At 37.6% G+C, this 18,065-nt stretch overlaps 3 protein-coding genes across 3 annotated transcripts; 2 read left to right on the top strand and 1 right to left on the bottom strand.

Annotated features, from left to right (window-relative positions):
* Nucleotides 1–1,417: 1,417 nt before the first annotated feature.
* Nucleotides 1,418–8,877, top strand: LOC113703281 (uncharacterized). The gene is made up of 16 exons (XM_027224591.2): nucleotides 1,418–1,765; nucleotides 2,808–2,929; nucleotides 3,018–3,106; nucleotides 3,349–3,384; nucleotides 3,520–3,613; nucleotides 4,867–4,909; nucleotides 5,007–5,107; nucleotides 5,565–5,629; nucleotides 5,769–6,265; nucleotides 6,360–6,447; nucleotides 6,528–6,644; nucleotides 7,014–7,582; nucleotides 7,792–7,930; nucleotides 8,266–8,334; nucleotides 8,437–8,565; nucleotides 8,663–8,877. The coding sequence occupies exons 1-16, from the start codon at nucleotides 1,554–1,556 to the stop codon at nucleotides 8,777–8,779; spliced, it is 2,487 nt and encodes an 828-aa protein (XP_027080392.2). The 5' UTR covers nucleotides 1,418–1,553; the 3' UTR covers nucleotides 8,780–8,877.
* A 1,065-nt stretch (nucleotides 8,878–9,942) lies between these two features.
* Nucleotides 9,943–12,401, bottom strand: LOC113704008 (reticulon-like protein B2). The gene is made up of 5 exons (XM_027225597.2): nucleotides 11,970–12,401; nucleotides 11,037–11,217; nucleotides 10,782–10,923; nucleotides 10,446–10,515; nucleotides 9,943–10,356 (listed from the first exon to the last, which is right to left on the bottom strand). The coding sequence occupies exons 1-5, from the start codon at nucleotides 12,163–12,165 to the stop codon at nucleotides 10,187–10,189; spliced, it is 759 nt and encodes a 252-aa protein (XP_027081398.1). The 5' UTR covers nucleotides 12,166–12,401; the 3' UTR covers nucleotides 9,943–10,186.
* Nucleotides 12,402–14,834: 2,433 nt separating this feature from the next.
* Nucleotides 14,835–17,607, top strand: LOC113703226 (uncharacterized). The gene is made up of 3 exons (XM_027224522.2): nucleotides 14,835–15,411; nucleotides 16,610–16,739; nucleotides 17,222–17,607. Exons 1-3 carry the CDS (start codon nucleotides 14,983–14,985, stop codon nucleotides 17,440–17,442), a joined length of 780 nt encoding a protein of 259 aa, XP_027080323.1. The 5' UTR covers nucleotides 14,835–14,982; the 3' UTR covers nucleotides 17,443–17,607.
* Nucleotides 17,608–18,065: the final 458 nt, after the last annotated feature.

Below are 18,065 nucleotides of genomic sequence, written 5' to 3'. Positions count from 1 at the left end.
AAACTATCAACTATATTTCACGTTTGATTATTGATGTCGAACTACTCTCACTGCGTTTTTGTTAGAACCATCATGATCGGAATACTATGAATGCTGCTTTGTTTTCGTCCTGTGTTACATGTACTCAATGCCTGGTGGGGGTGGCACTGACCTCGCCAACTTGAAGCAGCCATCAACATGGAACCCAAAAAAAAAAAAAAAAAGAAATACATTTTCATTGTGATTTTGAACGGACTTCAACAAATTCCTGAGAGAGTCGATCAAATAAAATATTATCCAAAACCAGTAGCGTACACTAGCCAAAAATAGAAAGATATTTTCTGTCCCAGTTGTTGAAAGGATAAGGGCCAAAAACGTCACTCGGTTGTACTTCAATTTTCAAAGGCCCGTTCTGGTAAAACCAGTCCTCTCTTCTGCACGACCTTTTACTACCAAATCCTGATTGGATAAGCAGATCGGCGTATCAGGCGACGGGCAATTTTCTGTGTGCATCGCCACTACATGAGGATGACTGTAGCTACCAGGAAGAAAACATCTCAACCAACCGACGGAACTAGTAATGGTTACGCTACTGTGAGGTTGCATTGCGCACTGGACAAGTACACATTTAAAAATGTGTACTTTTGCGGCTTTGCGCACTTTTAAAAATGCCGGTACGCCAGGACCTGAAAAGGCGGGAACCAACCGACTTGGGAGTTACTTAGGACCATAACGTAACCAACTCCTCTCTCCCCTCTCTCGTGTCTGTGACAAGCTTCCACCTGTGCCTCCATTCCTCCCTTCATTTCTCCACCCTTTGGACCACCGTTTCTCCGCCATTTCTTCGCATCAACAATAATAGGAAATGTCAAAAAAAGAGAGAAAATTTCTGCTTTTACTCTCTCAATCACTAATTAGTTCCACTCACAGATATCTCCCTTTCTCTTGTTTGCTGCCTTGAAAATTTTCTACAACTTTTCCCACTGAATCCACCACCATAACAGAAGGAAAAAACGCTAACCAAGCATTTCGAAGAGTTTGTGAGGGAGAAACAGAAGGAAAGAAGAAAAACTCATTAAGATAAAAAGGCCAACAGCCACCACTCAGGGACAAACAGTCACCCACTGAGAGTGAGATGGAGATCGGAGGTGTTTGGTTTCGGTTTTGAATTCAGAAGATAATTTTCGTGTCAAAAGAAACCGTTTTTCCATTCTAATTTCTTATTCAAGCTCTCTTTTTTTAATTGTTTATTCTTTTATCTTTTGAATTTTTTGGTTTGATAAAAATTCTGTACCGTTTGGACAATGTTCACTGCTGTTGCTTCCAGTTTCTATTGAAATCGGTTGAGATCACGGAAAGTTTCACATTTACATGTTATAGAAATTAGAATCTGCTCATTTCTTCCTTTTTCTTAAATTTTTTTTAAAAAATTATCGTTTCTACCTGTGTTGCTCTGTTTCCTCGGTACCTCTTTTGTTCGTGAAATTTAATCATATCCTCTTTCTTTTCCCATAAATTGAAGTGATTTTGGTTTATCTGCGTTTGGATTATTAAAAAACCAAAAGGAAAAAAAAATGGAGTCTAAGCATATAATGATGTCAGCATTGAGTGTGGGAATAGGAGTAGGGATAGGATTGGCCTCTGGACAGACTGTTAGCAAGTGGACCGGTGGTGGCTCCTCTTCCAACGGCCTCACCCCACAGGTTATGGAGAAAGAGATGATGAATGTTTTGGTTGATGGCAAAGATAGCAAAGTCACCTTTGATCAATTCCCTTACTATCTTAGGTAGACAGGGCTTATGCAATTGATTACTAGTACTTTCTTATTCTGTTATTGTTTTCCATTTCTACATTCTTTTTGTGTTAGTGAATTTTCTGGAAATGTTAATTTAAAATCGCATTTCATAATTCCAAGATCTCCACAACAGAAGTGTTTTATGTGTTGACTATTTCTATTGTGCGCCTCAGCCATTTCTGGATGGCAGTTTTATATCTCATATCTGGTTAGGATGGCAGTGCAGTGGTGTTGGTGTCAGTGGTTTTCTTATATGCTGGTTGATGTACTTGTCTTGATTGACCACTGCCATCTTCTTATTACTACAATAATTTTTCTTTGTCAAAAGATTTAGTTTCTTTGCTTGCCTAGTGTTTGGAGTCCTCGTTGACGTTTTTCTATTTTTTTTTTCTTTTGTTGGGGTCACTAGTGTCACTTGTAATAAAAATTTTAGCCATATGAAAACAAAAAAGAAAATGTTTTGAAGATAGTTTGCTGCACATAATGTTTATCATCTTAGTTGCCGTAATTTAGTGATGGTTTTTATATCATATGTTTGTGTGCACAATTTTAAGGACTTTTAATAGGTCAAAAAGAAATTCCGCCTCCATGTTCCTTCATTTAGCGTCTTGTTGAGAAGAATGTGACTTTTGATCTGTTGATTCTCTCATGATGAAAGAAGAGAAGGCCTAAATTTTTTCTGCAGAATCTCACTGAAATAGATTAGAATTAGGAAGAAAGCCCAATATCTTTTAAATGTGTTGCATACACTAGCAAAGTTCTCATCTTGTCTCGCCATGTCGACTCTTGTTCTGAGTCTCTTTCATGACTAGATGGTGAACTGAAAATCCTGAATGGATGATGTGCTGAACTTCCTCTAAATGGAATGGTTAGGCTACCATATTGGCATAGACTTGATTATTCAAGCTGTTCTAGTTGTTGACTGCAAGTTCTTAGGAGGGATGCACCTTTTCCTATGCTTATTCCCTCTGCTACAAGTAGCTACATTGTATTATTTACTGCAGCACTAAATTGCTTTTACTGGTTATGACAGTGAGCAGACAAGAGTTTTGCTAACAAGTGCAGCCTTTTTTCATTTGAAGAAAGCTGAATTTCATAAACACGCAAGGAATCTTTCTCCTGCAAGTCGTAGAATATTGCTTTCGGGACCTGCTGGTTAGTTATCTAAAACAGTCCCATTTTGTTCGACCTCCACGGTATTCTAATCTTTGGATGGCATAATTGTTGCATTCATGTTTCTCAGAAACTTACCAGCAGATGCTTGCGAAGGCTTTGGCTCATTACTTTGAGGCCAAGTTGTTGCTATTAGACGTAACCGACTTCTCTCTCAAGGTGAGTTGTCTCAGCTTGAAAATTACCATTGGTTTTTTTAAGGAAAAGAATGGACAAACCCCATCATGTCATCAATTTGCTAGCAAAAACTATGATAAACATGCACTTATGCATAAAACGATGCAGTTATGCTTGATTATTAATAAACATACATCCCTCGTACATGTTATGGCGGCATTTCATCTGCTTTGGTCTAAGCTGTTCTTAATTTATTCATGTCATTACTTCTTGGTGCCTTACAGATTCAGAGCAAATACGGGTGCACCAGTAAGGAAACTGTAAGTCTAGCCTGACAGCTTGTTTATTATATTTTATAGCATGCACTACTTTAATGTGGTATTTTCTGTTCTAAATGCTTTTGTCCCTGAAAGTTTAACTATAAAGCTTCATAATATTCATACCTTATTTTTCAGTCTTTCAAAAGGTCTATATCTGAAGCGACTTTGGGCCGAGTATCTGATTTGTTTGGATCATTTTCAATACTTCAACCCAAGGAAGAATACAAAGGTACGAAATTGTCTGGTTCTTTCTAATATTTCATGAAGCTGAATTTTTCTTGGATATCCACAGTTTATTGCTAGGGTTTTTCTAATGCATAACTGGTGTTAATTCCCTAGACTTTGCTTCTTTCACTCAATCATCTGCATCATCATAGCGTAAATTTAGTTCATAGTGACCCCTCTTTTTAGCATCACCAAACGAAACCTTTTGAACTAAGCAGCCTGTTTTGCCTTTATATCTTTCTCATCTTGCAGATTCATTTTTTAGTTGCTACATCCTTTCACTTAAAATTTCACTTATACTGTTTAAGTGTCATTTTTTCTGTTTTGAGTGAGCACAATAAAAGAAAAGCTTATGTTAGTTTTGCTTTTATAGATGTGGATTTAGACCAGCCTTCCGAAGGAGATCATCTAGAACTTCCTTTGTTATGTTTTCAGTTGTACAATTCCTATGCCTTGTGCCTTTCGTTTTACTGGTTTATGTGAAAGAAGCTTCTTCAAATGGCATACTAATAGGCTGCAGATATGGTAAAGCAAGTAGTTTTGGTTGATCTTGCAGGTGGCTTCATCATCTTTCATTTAAAAAATAAAAAATTAAACAAATCATCATTCATCATACACTATCTTGACTGCGTGGTATTTCATCCTCATTTAATCACATGTGATTACATATCATTGTTTTTTTATTTGGAAAATGTTATTCAAAAATTATTTCACTGCACAGTCACTTCTATGATGCTTGACATGGATTAAGTTTTAGTTTTATATTGGATGATTTTAGAATTCTTTTAACTGTGTTGTGGAACTGACCAAAAAAATGTGGTTTAGTTTGATTCCAATCTCCTGCATACTGAAGTACTTGGCCAGCTGTTTACTGTATTACTTATTGATGCCAAAATGTTATTATTGAGTATAGAAACCATTATTTACTATTTTGGATATTAATAATAATTTTTTAAGCTCATGGCCCTTTAGAGTGTATGTGTGTTTACATGCAACTGTTCCTCTGCAACCGCATGTGATAGTAATTCTTTTCAGTTTTTCCTTGCGTTTGAGAGGCATCTGTACTTTTGAGAATTCGGAGTGCCCTGCATGTTTGTTCCCCTTTCCAATTCCTCTGGTGGTTCTGTATTTTTTTCCTTTTTCATTTTTCTTGACATTCTGTAGCATTGATACTTGAACGTGTTCATTGGTTGATTCATTTTCATTTTTGTTTGTCTTTGTTCTCTCTTAAGATTCAGTACTTCTTTGGTGTTGCAGGAACGTTACGTAGACAGAGCAGCGGGGTAGATATTGAATCAAAGTATGTCCGTAGTTGATCCTCAGATTTGAAAATATTGGACTAATGGAATTTGCCTCGTGTTCGTCTTTCATATTTTTGCTTCTGCCTTTGTGTGCAGGGGAACCGAAGGGTCACTTAATGTTCCAAAATTGCGTAGAAATGCATCTGCTTCTGCTAACATGAGTAGTCTTACTTCAAATACATCATCTGTGATACCAGGTTTTTTCTAATTTTTCTATAGTTGTTATAATAACATTTATACAATTGATGCTTAGCTGTTATAAGATTTGGCTTCTAGACTATTGCTGTCACTGCTTAGATTTAGATGATCTCCATATTCTTGTGCAAAATGTCATGTTGGAAAACTCCAAATTGTGTGAGTGAGCAAGCACGAGCAGGTATGTTATCATGGCACCTCTAAACATGCTTCTGATTCCGAGATGTTTTTCAACCGACCTGTCTGTTTATCAGTTGTATGCAAAATAATAATCTTTAATGCTATGGAGCAATCTAAGATATTAGCTCTAGGTTTTACCTTTTTACTTCTATCACAATGCTGATTAGGATTTCCAGTTGAGTATGCTAACGTTCATATAACGTGCACCTATATGCTTAAAGTAGCACAAAGTACTGCTTTTGTTCTTTTTGCTTGTTAATTCTGGAACTCTTTTTGCAGCTCCTCTCAAGCGGACAAGCGGTTGGTCTTTTGATGATAAACTTCTTATACAGACACTATACAAGGTCCTACACTTCAATTAATTCTGTATTTTAAGTTTGACCAACTTTTGTGCTCAATTATATAAATGGTTTTGCTCAAGAAAGATTACTTAATCCCTTTATAAATATGCTGATTGCTGTCCAATTTTGTCTTTATAAATAGGTGTTGGCCAAAGTCTCAAAGAGCCATCCTATCATCCTCTATCTCAGGGATGTGGAGATGCTGCTTTGTAGGTCAGAAAGAGTGTATGTCTTGTTCCAGAAAATGTTGAAAAGATTGAGTGGATCAGTGTTGATCATTGGTTCAAGAATTGTAGATGCTAGTAGTGACTATAGAGAATTGGATGAAAGGCTTTCTTCTGTATTCCCTTACAATATTGAAATTAAAGCCCCAGAGGATGAAACACATCTTGTAAATTGGAATTCCCAGCTGGAGGAGGATATGAAAATGATCCAATACCAAGATACTAAGAACCACATTGTTGAAGTACTTGCAGCTAATGACATTATGTGTGATGATCTTGGTTCACTTCGGATGGCAGACACAATGGTCCTCAGTAATTATGTAGAAGAAATTGTGGTATCAGCAATCTCTTACCATCTCATGCATACCAAAGATCCTGAGTACAGAAATGGAAAACTTGTTATTTCTTCTTCGAGGTCACTTCAGCCTTCTGGTTCTATTATGTTATTTTACCTTTTGCGGTTGTCTTTGTATTAGACTTCCGCTGACTTGCTGTTTGTCATGCTTTAGTTTGTCCCATGGATCGAGCATATTTCAGGAAGGTAAATCTGCTGGAAAGGACACTTTAAAGCTTGAAGCCCAAGCTGAAATGCCAAAGGTTTGTATTTGGTTGGTGTTATTTGTTGTTGGACTAATTGAATTCATGTATGCTGATGCTCTCTCATAAATGATGTACAGAATGGAGGGGGTGTCAATGCAATTGCAGAAGCAAAGCCCGGAAGCAAAACTGATACTGAAGCAACAGTTACAACTGCAAAGGATGGTGATGCTTCGGACTCAGCTTCTAAAGCTCCAGTGAGTGAAGTGATATTTCTATTATCCAAAGAAAGAATACCCCAGTTAAACAACTCAACTTTGACTAATGTGATCATTTGTTGTTGAGGACTAAATGTGGGGTTGTCTAAACTAAATGATACCATTTTTGGCAAAGTAAAATAGAATGAAATGTTGGGCCAACCAGCTATCAGACGTCTATGCAGCAGATGGTATTAGTATGACAGAATTTCTCGAATCAAATGGCAATTGGCTTACGTTGATCCAAATGATGGAAAAGTTAAAAAAGAGTCTTGGATGTTGTCAAACCCTGCGACAGGGGGGTGCCTTTTGCAAAATTTCTATACCTCAACTGTTGAAGCTTACAGGTTTTTTTGTTCAATTTTACAGGAAGTTCCTCCTGACAATGAATTTGAAAAGCGCATAAGGCCAGAAGTGATACCTGCAAGTGAAATAAATGTGACATTTGAGGACATTGGTGCCTTGGAAGAAATTAAACGATCTCTTCAAGAATTAGTGATGCTCCCTCTCAGACGGCCTGACCTTTTTAAGGGTGGCATCTTAAAGCCATGCAGAGGAATATTGTTGTTTGGACCCCCTGGTACAGGAAAGACTATGTTGGCCAAGGCCATTGCCAGGGAAGCCGGAGCAAGCTTTATTAATGCCTCCATGTCTACCATTACATCCAAATGGTTTGGTGAAGATGAGAAGAATGTTAGGGCCTTGTTCACTCTTGCAGCTAAGGTTTCTCCAACTATAATATTTGTGGATGAAGTTGATAGCATGCTTGGACAGCGATCAAGAGCTGGGGAACATGAAGCCATGCGGAAAATAAAAAATGAGTTCATGACCCATTGGGATGGATTAATGACAAAATCAGGTGAGAGAATTCTTGTTCTTGCTGCAACAAACAGGCCATTTGATCTGGATGAAGCAATCATTAGACGTTTTGAGAGAAGGTACTTGCTGCTTTTACCATTTTCTTTTACCTAACACTAGTAGCATTGAGCACCGTTTTCTGGTTGCACAAAAATTTGTGTCATCGGTGAATGACTTAATCTTATGCACGTTTCAGTCCTCAGCAGTGATTTGATTTGTGTCTGACGAAAAATGTTTTCTCTCTCTCTCTTCTTTTATCTCTTTTTCTCTATTGGTGGTGGGGGAGCAGGATCATGGTTGGTCTACCATCTGTGGAGAATAGAGAAATGATACTAAAAACTCTCCTCTCGAAGGAGTGTGTTGATGAAAGCTTAGATTTCAAGGAGCTTGCAGCCATGACAGAAGGATACAGCGGAAGTGATCTAAAGGTCCTGCTTTGGCTAGATTATTACATTTACTTTCTCAGAAGCTTATCATAATTAAAGTGGTGTGTTTCTTGAATTGTTTGAAACTATATTGATGTCCTCAAATTGCTTAATCTGGAATTGCGGAAAGAGGTGGCCATCGTGCCATCGAGATGAGGACTATACTCTCACAGTTATCTCATGTTTAGTGTAATTTGGAAAACCTTAGGGGAGGTTCCTATGATTGTGAGCAAACCTTCCTTTTTTTTTTTTTTCATTTTGAAAAGTGAGCATACCTCATATATTTGGCGTGCTTGACATTATTCACTATCTAAACTGAAATAAATGATCTGAAACAGAACTTCTGCACAACTGCTGCTTATCGGCCAGTAAGAGAGTTAATACACCAGGAATGCCTAAAGGACCTGGTGAGTACATAATCTGTTTTTATCTGTAAGCTGCGTTTTGTTTAATGCCCAGTCAGCCAATTTTTCAAGTAATAGGTTATTAATAGCTTCCAATTGATGCAGGAGAAGAAGCTTGGAGAGGAACAACGTGTAAATTGCGAAGGCGCTACCTCTACAGAAGAAGGTAAAGAAGAAAGGGTAATTACTATCAGGCCGTTGAACATGGAAGATTTCAAGGAAGCTAAAAACCAGGTAAATGAGTGCATTCGAATTTATGACTCTTTTTATGGGATGTTACTTTTACGCTGATGGTGTTGTTCTTGAGTAACGCTACGTACTTCTGTTATAGGTTGCCGCTAGCTTTGCAGCCGAGGGACCCATAATGACAGAGCTGAGGCAATGGAATGAATTGTACGGGGAAGGTGGTTCAAGGAAGACAACAGAGCAATTATCGTACTTCTTGTAGGCATAGACACGGAGTTGGTTACTCAAGCATGCTAATTTATGGTGCAAAGGCGTAACCAATCTAGATGTGAAAGGTGTGAGTTTGAGGATGGCTGCAAAGCTGCTGAATAAGATAAAGTTAGCTCTTTTAATTTGCTAGAAAGCAGCATTGTAATCACTCGAGTGAGTCAATATTTAGATAGTTTGCCTAGTTAGACAACAGTTCTGTGGAACTGATTAAGGTTATTACATGGCATGCTTCGGAGGAAATTAAACAGTTATTACACAAGCTATATAAAATGTTTTGTAACTGATAATTACTCAGATTTGTTATAGATAGAACACAACCTTTTCTTATCAGAAAGTTTGCAGAGTCGGTCGTTGTTCGAACGTGGACCAGCTAACAAATTGCGGAACTGATGCAGGCCGACATTTCCTTTCAATGATGTTCAACTGACCTTATTTCTATCAGCAAGCTACAGTACGGACACGTAGCGTGATGATGATAGTAGCGTCTACTTTTCACAGGTTTAGGGACAGAATGAAATGAAGTGCTTTTACCAAAGAAAGAAATAAAGAAAAGAAAAGAAGATTAATAAGAGTTGAATGCCATCAAACACAAACTAGTCTGTTTGATAACTCGATCGTATTTCTGGTTTTACTATTGATTGCTTCAATCCGCGTGCAGAGTTCTCGAATGCAGAGTTCTCAAGGGAAACGGCTGTCGAATGCAGAGGAGCGCAAACTACAGATTGGTGATATTATTGCGAACCTATGATGTATCCATACCGGAGAGGGGGGGGGGGGGGGGGCGCTAGGAGTCAATATTACATTCTTCGCGGGTGCCTAGTTCTTGTCAGTATGCAACCGTCCCTGCCAATTGTAGTCATTATCAACTGGTCGTAACTTTCTTTGTACATCGTGTAACTTTTTTTTCACAGGATATATTTTCACAACAGATAGTGATGGATCCCACACTTGGTGCGAAAATCGAGTTACATGATGTAATCTCAGCCGCACAAAATTGTGAGGGCCAATCTTGTCCCTTAACCGTGCAGGGACGGTCATGCTGATGACCGTCCCTGCCCCAAATCCGTAAGAGCGTTACATGCACCCCGCCCAACGAACAGCCAGCCTGATTTGAGACCTGTGCACTCACCCAACAACAATAATAAGCAACAATAATAAGCATGAATTCAGATGAACATTTTTAAATAAGCGAGTGAGTGTGGCATATGATGCATGTACAGACCCACTCAAACTGCGGTCATGGTTTTGAGGCCAACCACCCAAAATAAAGACACGATTAAAGCAGGATTTTCAACTATTGAGCGCATAATTAACAAGCTATGGACACGCCCCATTAGGCTATTACACCACCATCAAATCTCTCATCAGAACTAACAGCCACAAGATCAGTCTTTTAAATTTAATCCGTCTTCTTGTCTTTCAATGGTCCCCTTGGGATTTTACTCAGCACCTTTTTATCAAACACAGCGTACTGTTTCTTGAGCTCCGCCAAAGCTTTCTCAGCAAACGAGTCCACCTGATCCTCGTATTTGTCATAAATCACAGGAACTGTGTGAAGCAGCACAGCAGCTGCTTCCAAAATCATCATCAACAGCATATCATTAGACCCAAACATTTATGTCAGTCATCAGTAATGATGAAGGGTTTAAGGACATTACATATGTAAAGCAAGGTCAAGAAATCACAGCAACTGCCCAGAATGGAAAAGATCCACAAGCCAGCAATCACCTGATTTTTCAGCAACGAAATTCAGCAAGAGTTGTCAACAATTGGAAATAAGAATGCCAAAACCGTAGGCTGAGGACCCAAAACTATTTTGGCACCAAAAACATATAAATTTTCATATGTTTCATAACAAAGACAAATCTTATCATCCCATTGTAACATAGCCTAGTAATTTTGAAAGTGCATTCAATGGGCACAACAGATATAAAGAGACCACTATAAAAACCATCAGGCTGGCTATATTTCATATGAGATAGGAAAAACCGTACAGACAGAAACTTCTTCAGATCCCTTCCTGATGCAACATCCCTCAAAAGTGCAAAAGTCTGGTTGATCGCGACCCTTGCATCAGATGCAAACTGTAAAACCGGCTTCTCAGGAACAGAAACTTCAGGAATGCGAGGTGGAGATCTAGTTAAGAAGACAACCAAAAAAAAAATTTCCGCGCTCAGAAACTACCATGTGCAAGAAAGACGGAGAGGGGGTGAAAAAAAAAAAAGGAATCTTCACTATGATTCTCTTACTTGTTGATGAAGGTGCTCGCATTGGACCACAAAAATAACACAGCCAGTACAATAATTAAACCATGGCAAACTAATGTGAGCAAATGGTATTCCAGAATTTCAAACAGAACCCAGATAGCAGTGGCAACACCTAGTACTCCTGCTGATATCTGTTTGTTCCTCCACATAAACACATCAGCAGCTGCACGGAAAAGAACATGTACTATTATAATCACCATCAATATGCATCAGATAACATTTCCCAATCTCCTTTTTGTTTTTTTAAATTGCCATTAGCCAATATCTATGTTAAAAAATGACAACCCATTAAAAAAGCTTAAATGATTAGAGAAACTTTTATCTAGTTGACAATCTCAACTTCAAAAGAAAAAGACGAGCACCAGCCAAGCTTTATGAGGTCGAAAAAGTTTAACTTTTCTATAAACGACTCCAATCCAGATGATCATGAATACAAATAAACAGATAACTCGAAAAAAGGCAACATCTTTTCCAAAGTATCCTGGTACAACAAATTAGTACCGCACTTGAACAGATCCGGATCCATAACACACAATCAAAATTCCGAATCATCAGCGCCCTCTAATTACCAAAAACTCGATAAGTTACAAAAGAAGTACAGTTTGCAAAACATGAAAATCAACATAGTAAATAAAGATTTCACACGCTAAAATTAACACAAAAAAAACATCACAAAACCCAAAATGGGAAAACAATTTGCCCATCTGAGCTACATCTTAACCAACTAAGAACAGAGGAAGTAACAATTTCATTTCCGACACCAAATCCCACGAAGGTAAAAAAAATGACTTCACCGAAAACAAAGCAGTTGATGTTATGATATTACTATAGTGACAGTAAATTAAGGCAAAAGGAGGAAGGAAGAGGATGGGGAATTGGTAAGACTATGAAGAAGGGACGAAAGAAATAACGTACGTTTGCCCCCACCAAGGAGCTTGTGAACGGGCTTCTCTCTTCCGAAGAGGCGAAAAACCTTAGCCTTCAACGATGAGGTTTTGCCTTCGTCGTCGGAAGAAGACGAAGAAGAATCATCAGCACCATGAACTTTGTCCCTAGTTTTCTCAATCAAAGATTCCGCCTTTGCATCCTCCTCATGATGATGATCGGCCATCCTTACTTCCTTGCTTGTCTTTTCCAGAAAAAAGAAAAAGGTAAAACCCACAATATATATATATATATATATACACGATATATCTGTGAAGATCCCAGAGCAAATATAGCCTAAGAATAGTAAATACAGAGAAATCCGGATTGTGAACTGGATGAGGGCAGAGGTTTTGGAGGAAAAAGGGTGAAGAAGGGAGAAATGAAGGGGATTTTTACGAACGTACTATTATTATTATATACGAGGAGGGAGGGGTCTGGGCTCTGGCTGTGAAAAGACTTGGTGATTAAGATAAGAGAGACGGGGACTACGGGTAGTAATTTCGTTGGTGGCGACTAGTGAATGAAAATGAATCTGGGCCCTTGAGATTACGTTGTCTGATTTGAGGTGAAGCTTTGCCGATTGGTTCCGAACTTACTCGAAGCTCGACTCGAGGGTGCTGATTAAGGAACGTAATGGAAATTGTGAAGGTCCTCTATTCTAGTGTAATGGATAGAAGATGTACTATAAAAGTCTGAAGGCTTTTCCAACGGATCCCATTAAACTCACTATGTACATGCACATCCCAACAACTAGCATCCTCTTTTACATGTATATACTTTATCAATCTAATTTTATTTAAAAAAAAAAAAAAAAAAAAGCTAATTCGAATGTTTGAACCCCATCATCTTGAATGTAAAACTCTCTATTGGTATGGGTTGGTTTTAATTCATACTTTGGCTAACAAGTGTTCATTGTGCGCTTGCTAAGAATGCTTATTTGTTGCAAGGGTGTAATTAATTTAAAATGTGCCTAAATTTAAAGGATGTAATAAATGTATAAACGTAAGCATATTCATTTACACAACAAATCAGGTAGATATGGGATCAAAACAGACTATCAGTACGCAGTTTTTACGTTTGGATTGTTGTTTTTTACATAGAAAATTATAAAAATAATTTTTTTTATTATATACTCCTTCCGTCCCACTTTGATAGTCCTGATTTTTTTCACACAGTTTAAGAAAAAGTAATTAACTTTGTTAGACCAATCAATTTAGGTAGCTATTTTTCTAAAATACCCTCACATTAATTAGAGTACAACTTTTATGGAAACTTGAATTAATGGTAAAAAAAGAATCAACTCTTATTAAATGGGGTAGGTTTATAGTAACAACAACTTACATTGAATAAGGGTATTTTAAAAAAATTAAAATACAACTACATTCTTCAATTGAAAAATGAACTATAATTTGGGACAGACGAAAAAGGAAAATAGAACTATCAAAGTAGGACGAAAGGAGTATATATATTAAATCATTACGATATATTTCTCTATAAATAAACCCTAAAAGTAGCAATTTGGATTGTGTTTTATTTCCCCAATTTTATCTGCTTACATCATCATTACAATTTTCAATACACCTTTTTATCTTCCCAATTACCTTTTTATCTCACACACATCATATCACAAAAAGTGCTACAGAAAAAATATTCCAAATAAAACACAATCCAAACAGACCCAACATGAGCCTTAGCAATTAAGGAGGAGAAGAATGACAAGTTATTGCGTGCATGGGCTACCTTCCACGTATATTGTTGCACTGGTTAATTTATGTGTGAATCTTCTAAGAATCCCCACTAGGTGGGACCCCGGTCGTCCCACTGGCGATCGTTTGTTTGTTCGTCTTTTTTTTTTTTTTGGGTCTTATTTAATTATTATTATCATTTTCTTTTCGTTTATTCTGACCCATTTCTCGTGGCAAACTGCCATTCATGAAATATGAGGGCCAGCTTCACAATTATGCCTGAGAATGTGATCATTTACATATTCATCCATTTGGAGAAGAGACAGGACATGCCAAACAACAACTAAATGATCAATCTGTACCCTCCAAATCGGTCTTACACAAAATTGTTTTCGAGTTTCTAGAAAGAAAGCAAGAGAAAAAGGACAACTCAGGATAAAAGATAGTAAATGAGAGAGAGTGAGATCAGTCTTCTCAATTTCTTTGGAGGTTAAGTGCAATCCTTCATTTTAGTGTCTTTGTTTGTTAACCACTGCCAAACAACGAGAAAGAACAATAGAATCACACACTTTTAAAGCAAACTTTTTTTTTTATCCTTTTTCTTTTTCTTTTTGGTGCCAATCAGACACATATCACATCCACATTTTTTTATACCTTTTTCTATTAAAAAAATTAGTAAGGGGGACGGACGAAATTTAAGAAACGAAAAAGGATAAGGAGCATTCGACACTTTCAATACATTTTCAAGTCATAGCGACAATTAAGTGGAAAAATAAATAATTTCATGACCAAAATAAACAAAACACCTAATTTCACCAATGATTTTTTGTGGTTCTTCGCATTTTACCAAACTGCTCCTTAATTTTAATTTTTGGACCCCCCCCCCCAATTTTTTTTTCGGGGCCCAATGAGAGACCCCAAACCTTAGAAAGTTAGAGGAGAAACCGGGCGAGTTTAAAAAGTCAAAATAGAGACTGATGGCTTTTGGGGACACCACTTTTTTGGGCCAATACAAATCCTGTTTAAGCTCAGTGACACGAGTGTACAAGTAGCCCAAAGTTCATAAAACCAACCACTTTTCACCGTCATGACTCCAAAAGACAGCCCATTTGTAATGTCCCAAAAAAGGCAGAACCCCGGACCAATAACCCAAAAGTAATTTCGTGCAATATTCTCCATCACCAATTCTCCAATTGTCTCAGTCAGAAGTCAGAACCCTCCTAAAGCCCTCCTTCATCCTAACTCTACAAAATACAAATTCCTTTTTCCAATTTTTTATCATCATTTTCTGTAGGAAAACCGACCCAGAAATCCAAATGCTGGTCCAAAAGTCACCGGCGGTGGTCAGAATCCTCCAGCACCACCTCCGCTACTTCAGCCTGGCTCCACTTCTCCAAGAACGGGTCGAAGCTCCCTCCACACCGCCACTCGAATATCTTCCGGGATTCCCAAAACCCGACCCCAAATATGCAGAGACCATCCACGCTATCCCACGGGCCAAGAGCGGAAAGATCATTAGTGCTAAAGAAAGAAAAGTTGGTCGGGTTCCCAGCATAGTATTCGAGCAAGAAGATGGGCAGCACGGAGGCAACAAAAGGCTTATCTCTGTACAAAACAATCAGATCAAGAAGCTAGTTAATCAAATGGGTCGGTCATTTTTCCTCTCAAGGGTGTATGATCTTGAGGTCCGACCAGAATTCGAGTCCGAGGAAGTAATTGAGAAAGTTCGGGTCTTGCCCAGATTGGTATGTCATGTCTTGTCGTTTAGTTGTCTATAGGCAGATTCTGCATTGTATTTTCCATATTTCGTGAAGTTAGTTAAAGAAACGACTTTTGTGGCATTTTTTTTCGTAAAAGAAAAACTAGGTAATTTGTGGATACTTTAGCTGAGATTATAGTATAACTATAAGAAGCTTAATAATATTTGTTGTATAATACATAAACTAATTTTGAAAGGAATTGTATTTGGGGATTGGTAGATGGTGGCATTACTGCTAACTATGGTTTAAATGGTGATAATTATGTTATTCTGTAATTGGTTTGGTTGACGTTCAACAAGTTTATATTTTGAAGTTAGGAAAGACAATGCTTCCTGGAAGAATTCTAGCAATTGCACTTGCTAATTCTTATATGAGGATCGGGGAAGAAATAGCTGTGCGAAGTGCAGGTTATTTTTTGACTCTTTAGGAGAATAATAGAAGACCATAGGGGTGAAAAATGCTTATGATATTTGGATTGCAGGTCTGCAATTGTCGTTGTGGATAATGTTGGATGGAAAGCAGACTTGGTTGAGTCTGGGGTGTCTGTTATTCAGTCATTTTAATTAACAAAAGGAAAAGAAAATTTATATTGAATTGAGATTCTCTGATTGTGATTTCAAGCTACAAATACATGCCACTGAAAGCATAAGTGAGATCTTGGAGTCTTTAGCTTAAGCTTTTGGGATCTGGATGACAGAGGAGGGAAGTTGAATGGCCTGATGGAAGTTTATCAATTTCATTGAAAATTCACCTATAGAAACAGAAGTTGCATTTGGAGCTTTCACCATTGTCCTTCTGTTTTTGGGTTCAAATTTTGGTCCTCAAATTGGCATTCCATGCCCATGGCCGTTCACTGAGGGTATACGTAACAACCTAGATCTGGCATGCAGCATTCTTGTGGCAACACATCCTTTGCTACTACATACTTCATGCTGTGCACATATACCTTAGGCTATACATGCTCACTACTTAAAAAGAAATGTGAGTTTGAAGTGATTAATTAACTCAGTAACTATCCACTCAAAAATTGGTCCTTAAAAGATTTTAGGACTATGTAATTGCCTTGTAGTCTCACGCGGTTCAAATCCTTTTTCGTGTATTTTGCACTACAAGTATTTTATTTGATATGGTTCAATGCTTTTCACTTATGTGTATCTTGACTCTATGTCTTTCTATGTGTCAGCTTCACCTGCATTCAGGAACTGACGCTGTGCTTAATGTTACTTTCATAAGAGCCCCATCAAGTGCTCTCTTAAAGGTTGATGTTCCTCTTGTATTCAGAGGAGAGGATGTCTGCCCTGGTCTGAAGCAAGGTATGAAACATCTTTGCAGTCATAGTCTTCCAGTTGTGAAGTTGTGAAATGTTTTTATTCATTTGAGACATATGCCTTCTACCAAGTCTGATTTCTGATTTCTAGCTTAGACATTCATGTGGATATATGTACCCGAGAAGTATTAAATTGCTGTTTTTTCTTTTCTTGCTTTTCGCTCAAGTTAAATTCCCCTCCAGAAGACTTAGAATTGTTGAGTTTGCAAGTGGTAAGTGTTTTCTTTGAATTTGTAGAGTAAGGCATAGTTGGTGGTACGCTGATGTTTCATCAATCTACTCTTCACATCCAGTTGTCTTACACAAGCGGGGTTTCTTGTTCTAATTTGTTTTGATTCAATTGCTTTGCTTCTTTAGTTTAGCATCCTGTAGGTTGTACTGTTTCCTCATCTAAGTTGATGAGTATTTACTCTTTGGGAACAAAACACCTTCTTTTTTTTTTTTTTAACAGTGTCATCATTCTGGCAGGGGCTTATTTGAATATCATCAAGAGAACTGTTAAGTACCTCTGTCCACCGGATGTCATTCCTCCATATATAGATTTGGATTTGAGTGAGTTGGAAGTCGGCCAGAAGCTATCCATGGGTGACCTCAAAGTCCATCCTGCTCTAAAGCTTGTTCTGCCTGAAAATGAACCTGTTTGCAAGATTGTGGGAGCTCGGGTTTCTGACCAGAGGAAGTCCAAGTAGACATTCGGCTTGCGGATAAGCACTCTGTTATGGATTTTGGGACTACTAAATACTGCACGTTGGTACTTAGGTCCTTTGAGGTTTTGTATAATCGTTTCAGGTACATTATTTTGTCAATCCATAGTATTAATTGATGGAATAGGATAATGCAGTCGCAATGTCTCAGATTCCTGAGTTTTATCGGGACCGGATTGATTTTGCCCTTGGGATGGTGATGGTGATAGTGATAGTGGCAGATGATTTTTCAGATGAAAGGTACTCCCAACTTCATAGTCTTACCTATAGGCAAGCATGTCAATGAGTACAGTTTGGATTGAATCCCTTTGATCCAGACTCAGTTAAATTTAGTTAAACCCAAATTTAGACCTACACCCTTAAGGCTCTAAAAGAAATAAGTTCAAATTCAGACTCTTCTGAATTTGGGTATCCAATGGGTATCCGTTATATTTTTATAAATGCACTAAAATAAAAATATGTAAAAAATATAGTTTTCAAAAAAAATATAAAAACCATATAATTTTTATTCTCAAATAACAGAATTAATTTTCAAGAAGTTAAATGCAATATCATAAACTCAAAAAAAAAAACAAAAAAACTACTATTGACTGTTTCTATTTATTTTG

The sequence above is a fragment of the Coffea arabica genome, chromosome 8e, assembly GCF_036785885.1.
Source record: "Coffea arabica cultivar ET-39 chromosome 8e, Coffea Arabica ET-39 HiFi, whole genome shotgun sequence".
Lineage (NCBI taxonomy): Eukaryota > Viridiplantae > Streptophyta > Magnoliopsida > Gentianales > Rubiaceae > Coffea > Coffea arabica.
Note: the sequence above shows the minus strand (reverse complement) of the source record. Positions and strands in the feature narration are given on the sequence as shown.

Coding starts and splice junctions, on each gene's coding strand:
- LOC113703281 (XM_027224591.2), top strand. CDS start 1,554: ATGGAGTCTAAGCATATAATGATGTCAGCATTGAGTGTGGGAATAGGA. Junction 1,766..2,807: donor CAATTCCCTTACTATCTTAG/GTAGACAGGGCT, acceptor TGGTTATGACAG/TGAGCAGACAAGAGTTTTGC. Junction 6,448..6,527: donor CCCAAGCTGAAATGCCAAAG/GTTTGTATTTGG, acceptor AATGATGTACAG/AATGGAGGGGGTGTCAATGC.
- LOC113704008 (XM_027225597.2), bottom strand. CDS start 12,165: ATGGCCGATCATCATCATGAGGAGGATGCAAAGGCGGAATCTTTGATT. Junction 10,516..10,781: donor ATCTGAAGAAGTTTCTGTCT/GTACGGTTTTTC, acceptor CTGAAAAATCAG/GTGATTGCTGGCTTGTGGAT. Junction 10,357..10,445: donor CTTGACCTTGCTTTACATAT/GTAATGTCCTTA, acceptor TTTTGGAAGCAG/CTGCTGTGCTGCTTCACACA.
- LOC113703226 (XM_027224522.2), top strand. CDS start 14,983: ATGCTGGTCCAAAAGTCACCGGCGGTGGTCAGAATCCTCCAGCACCAC. Junction 15,412..16,609: donor TTCGGGTCTTGCCCAGATTG/GTATGTCATGTC, acceptor TCTATGTGTCAG/CTTCACCTGCATTCAGGAAC. Junction 16,740..17,221: donor CTGCCCTGGTCTGAAGCAAG/GTATGAAACATC, acceptor TCATTCTGGCAG/GGGCTTATTTGAATATCATC.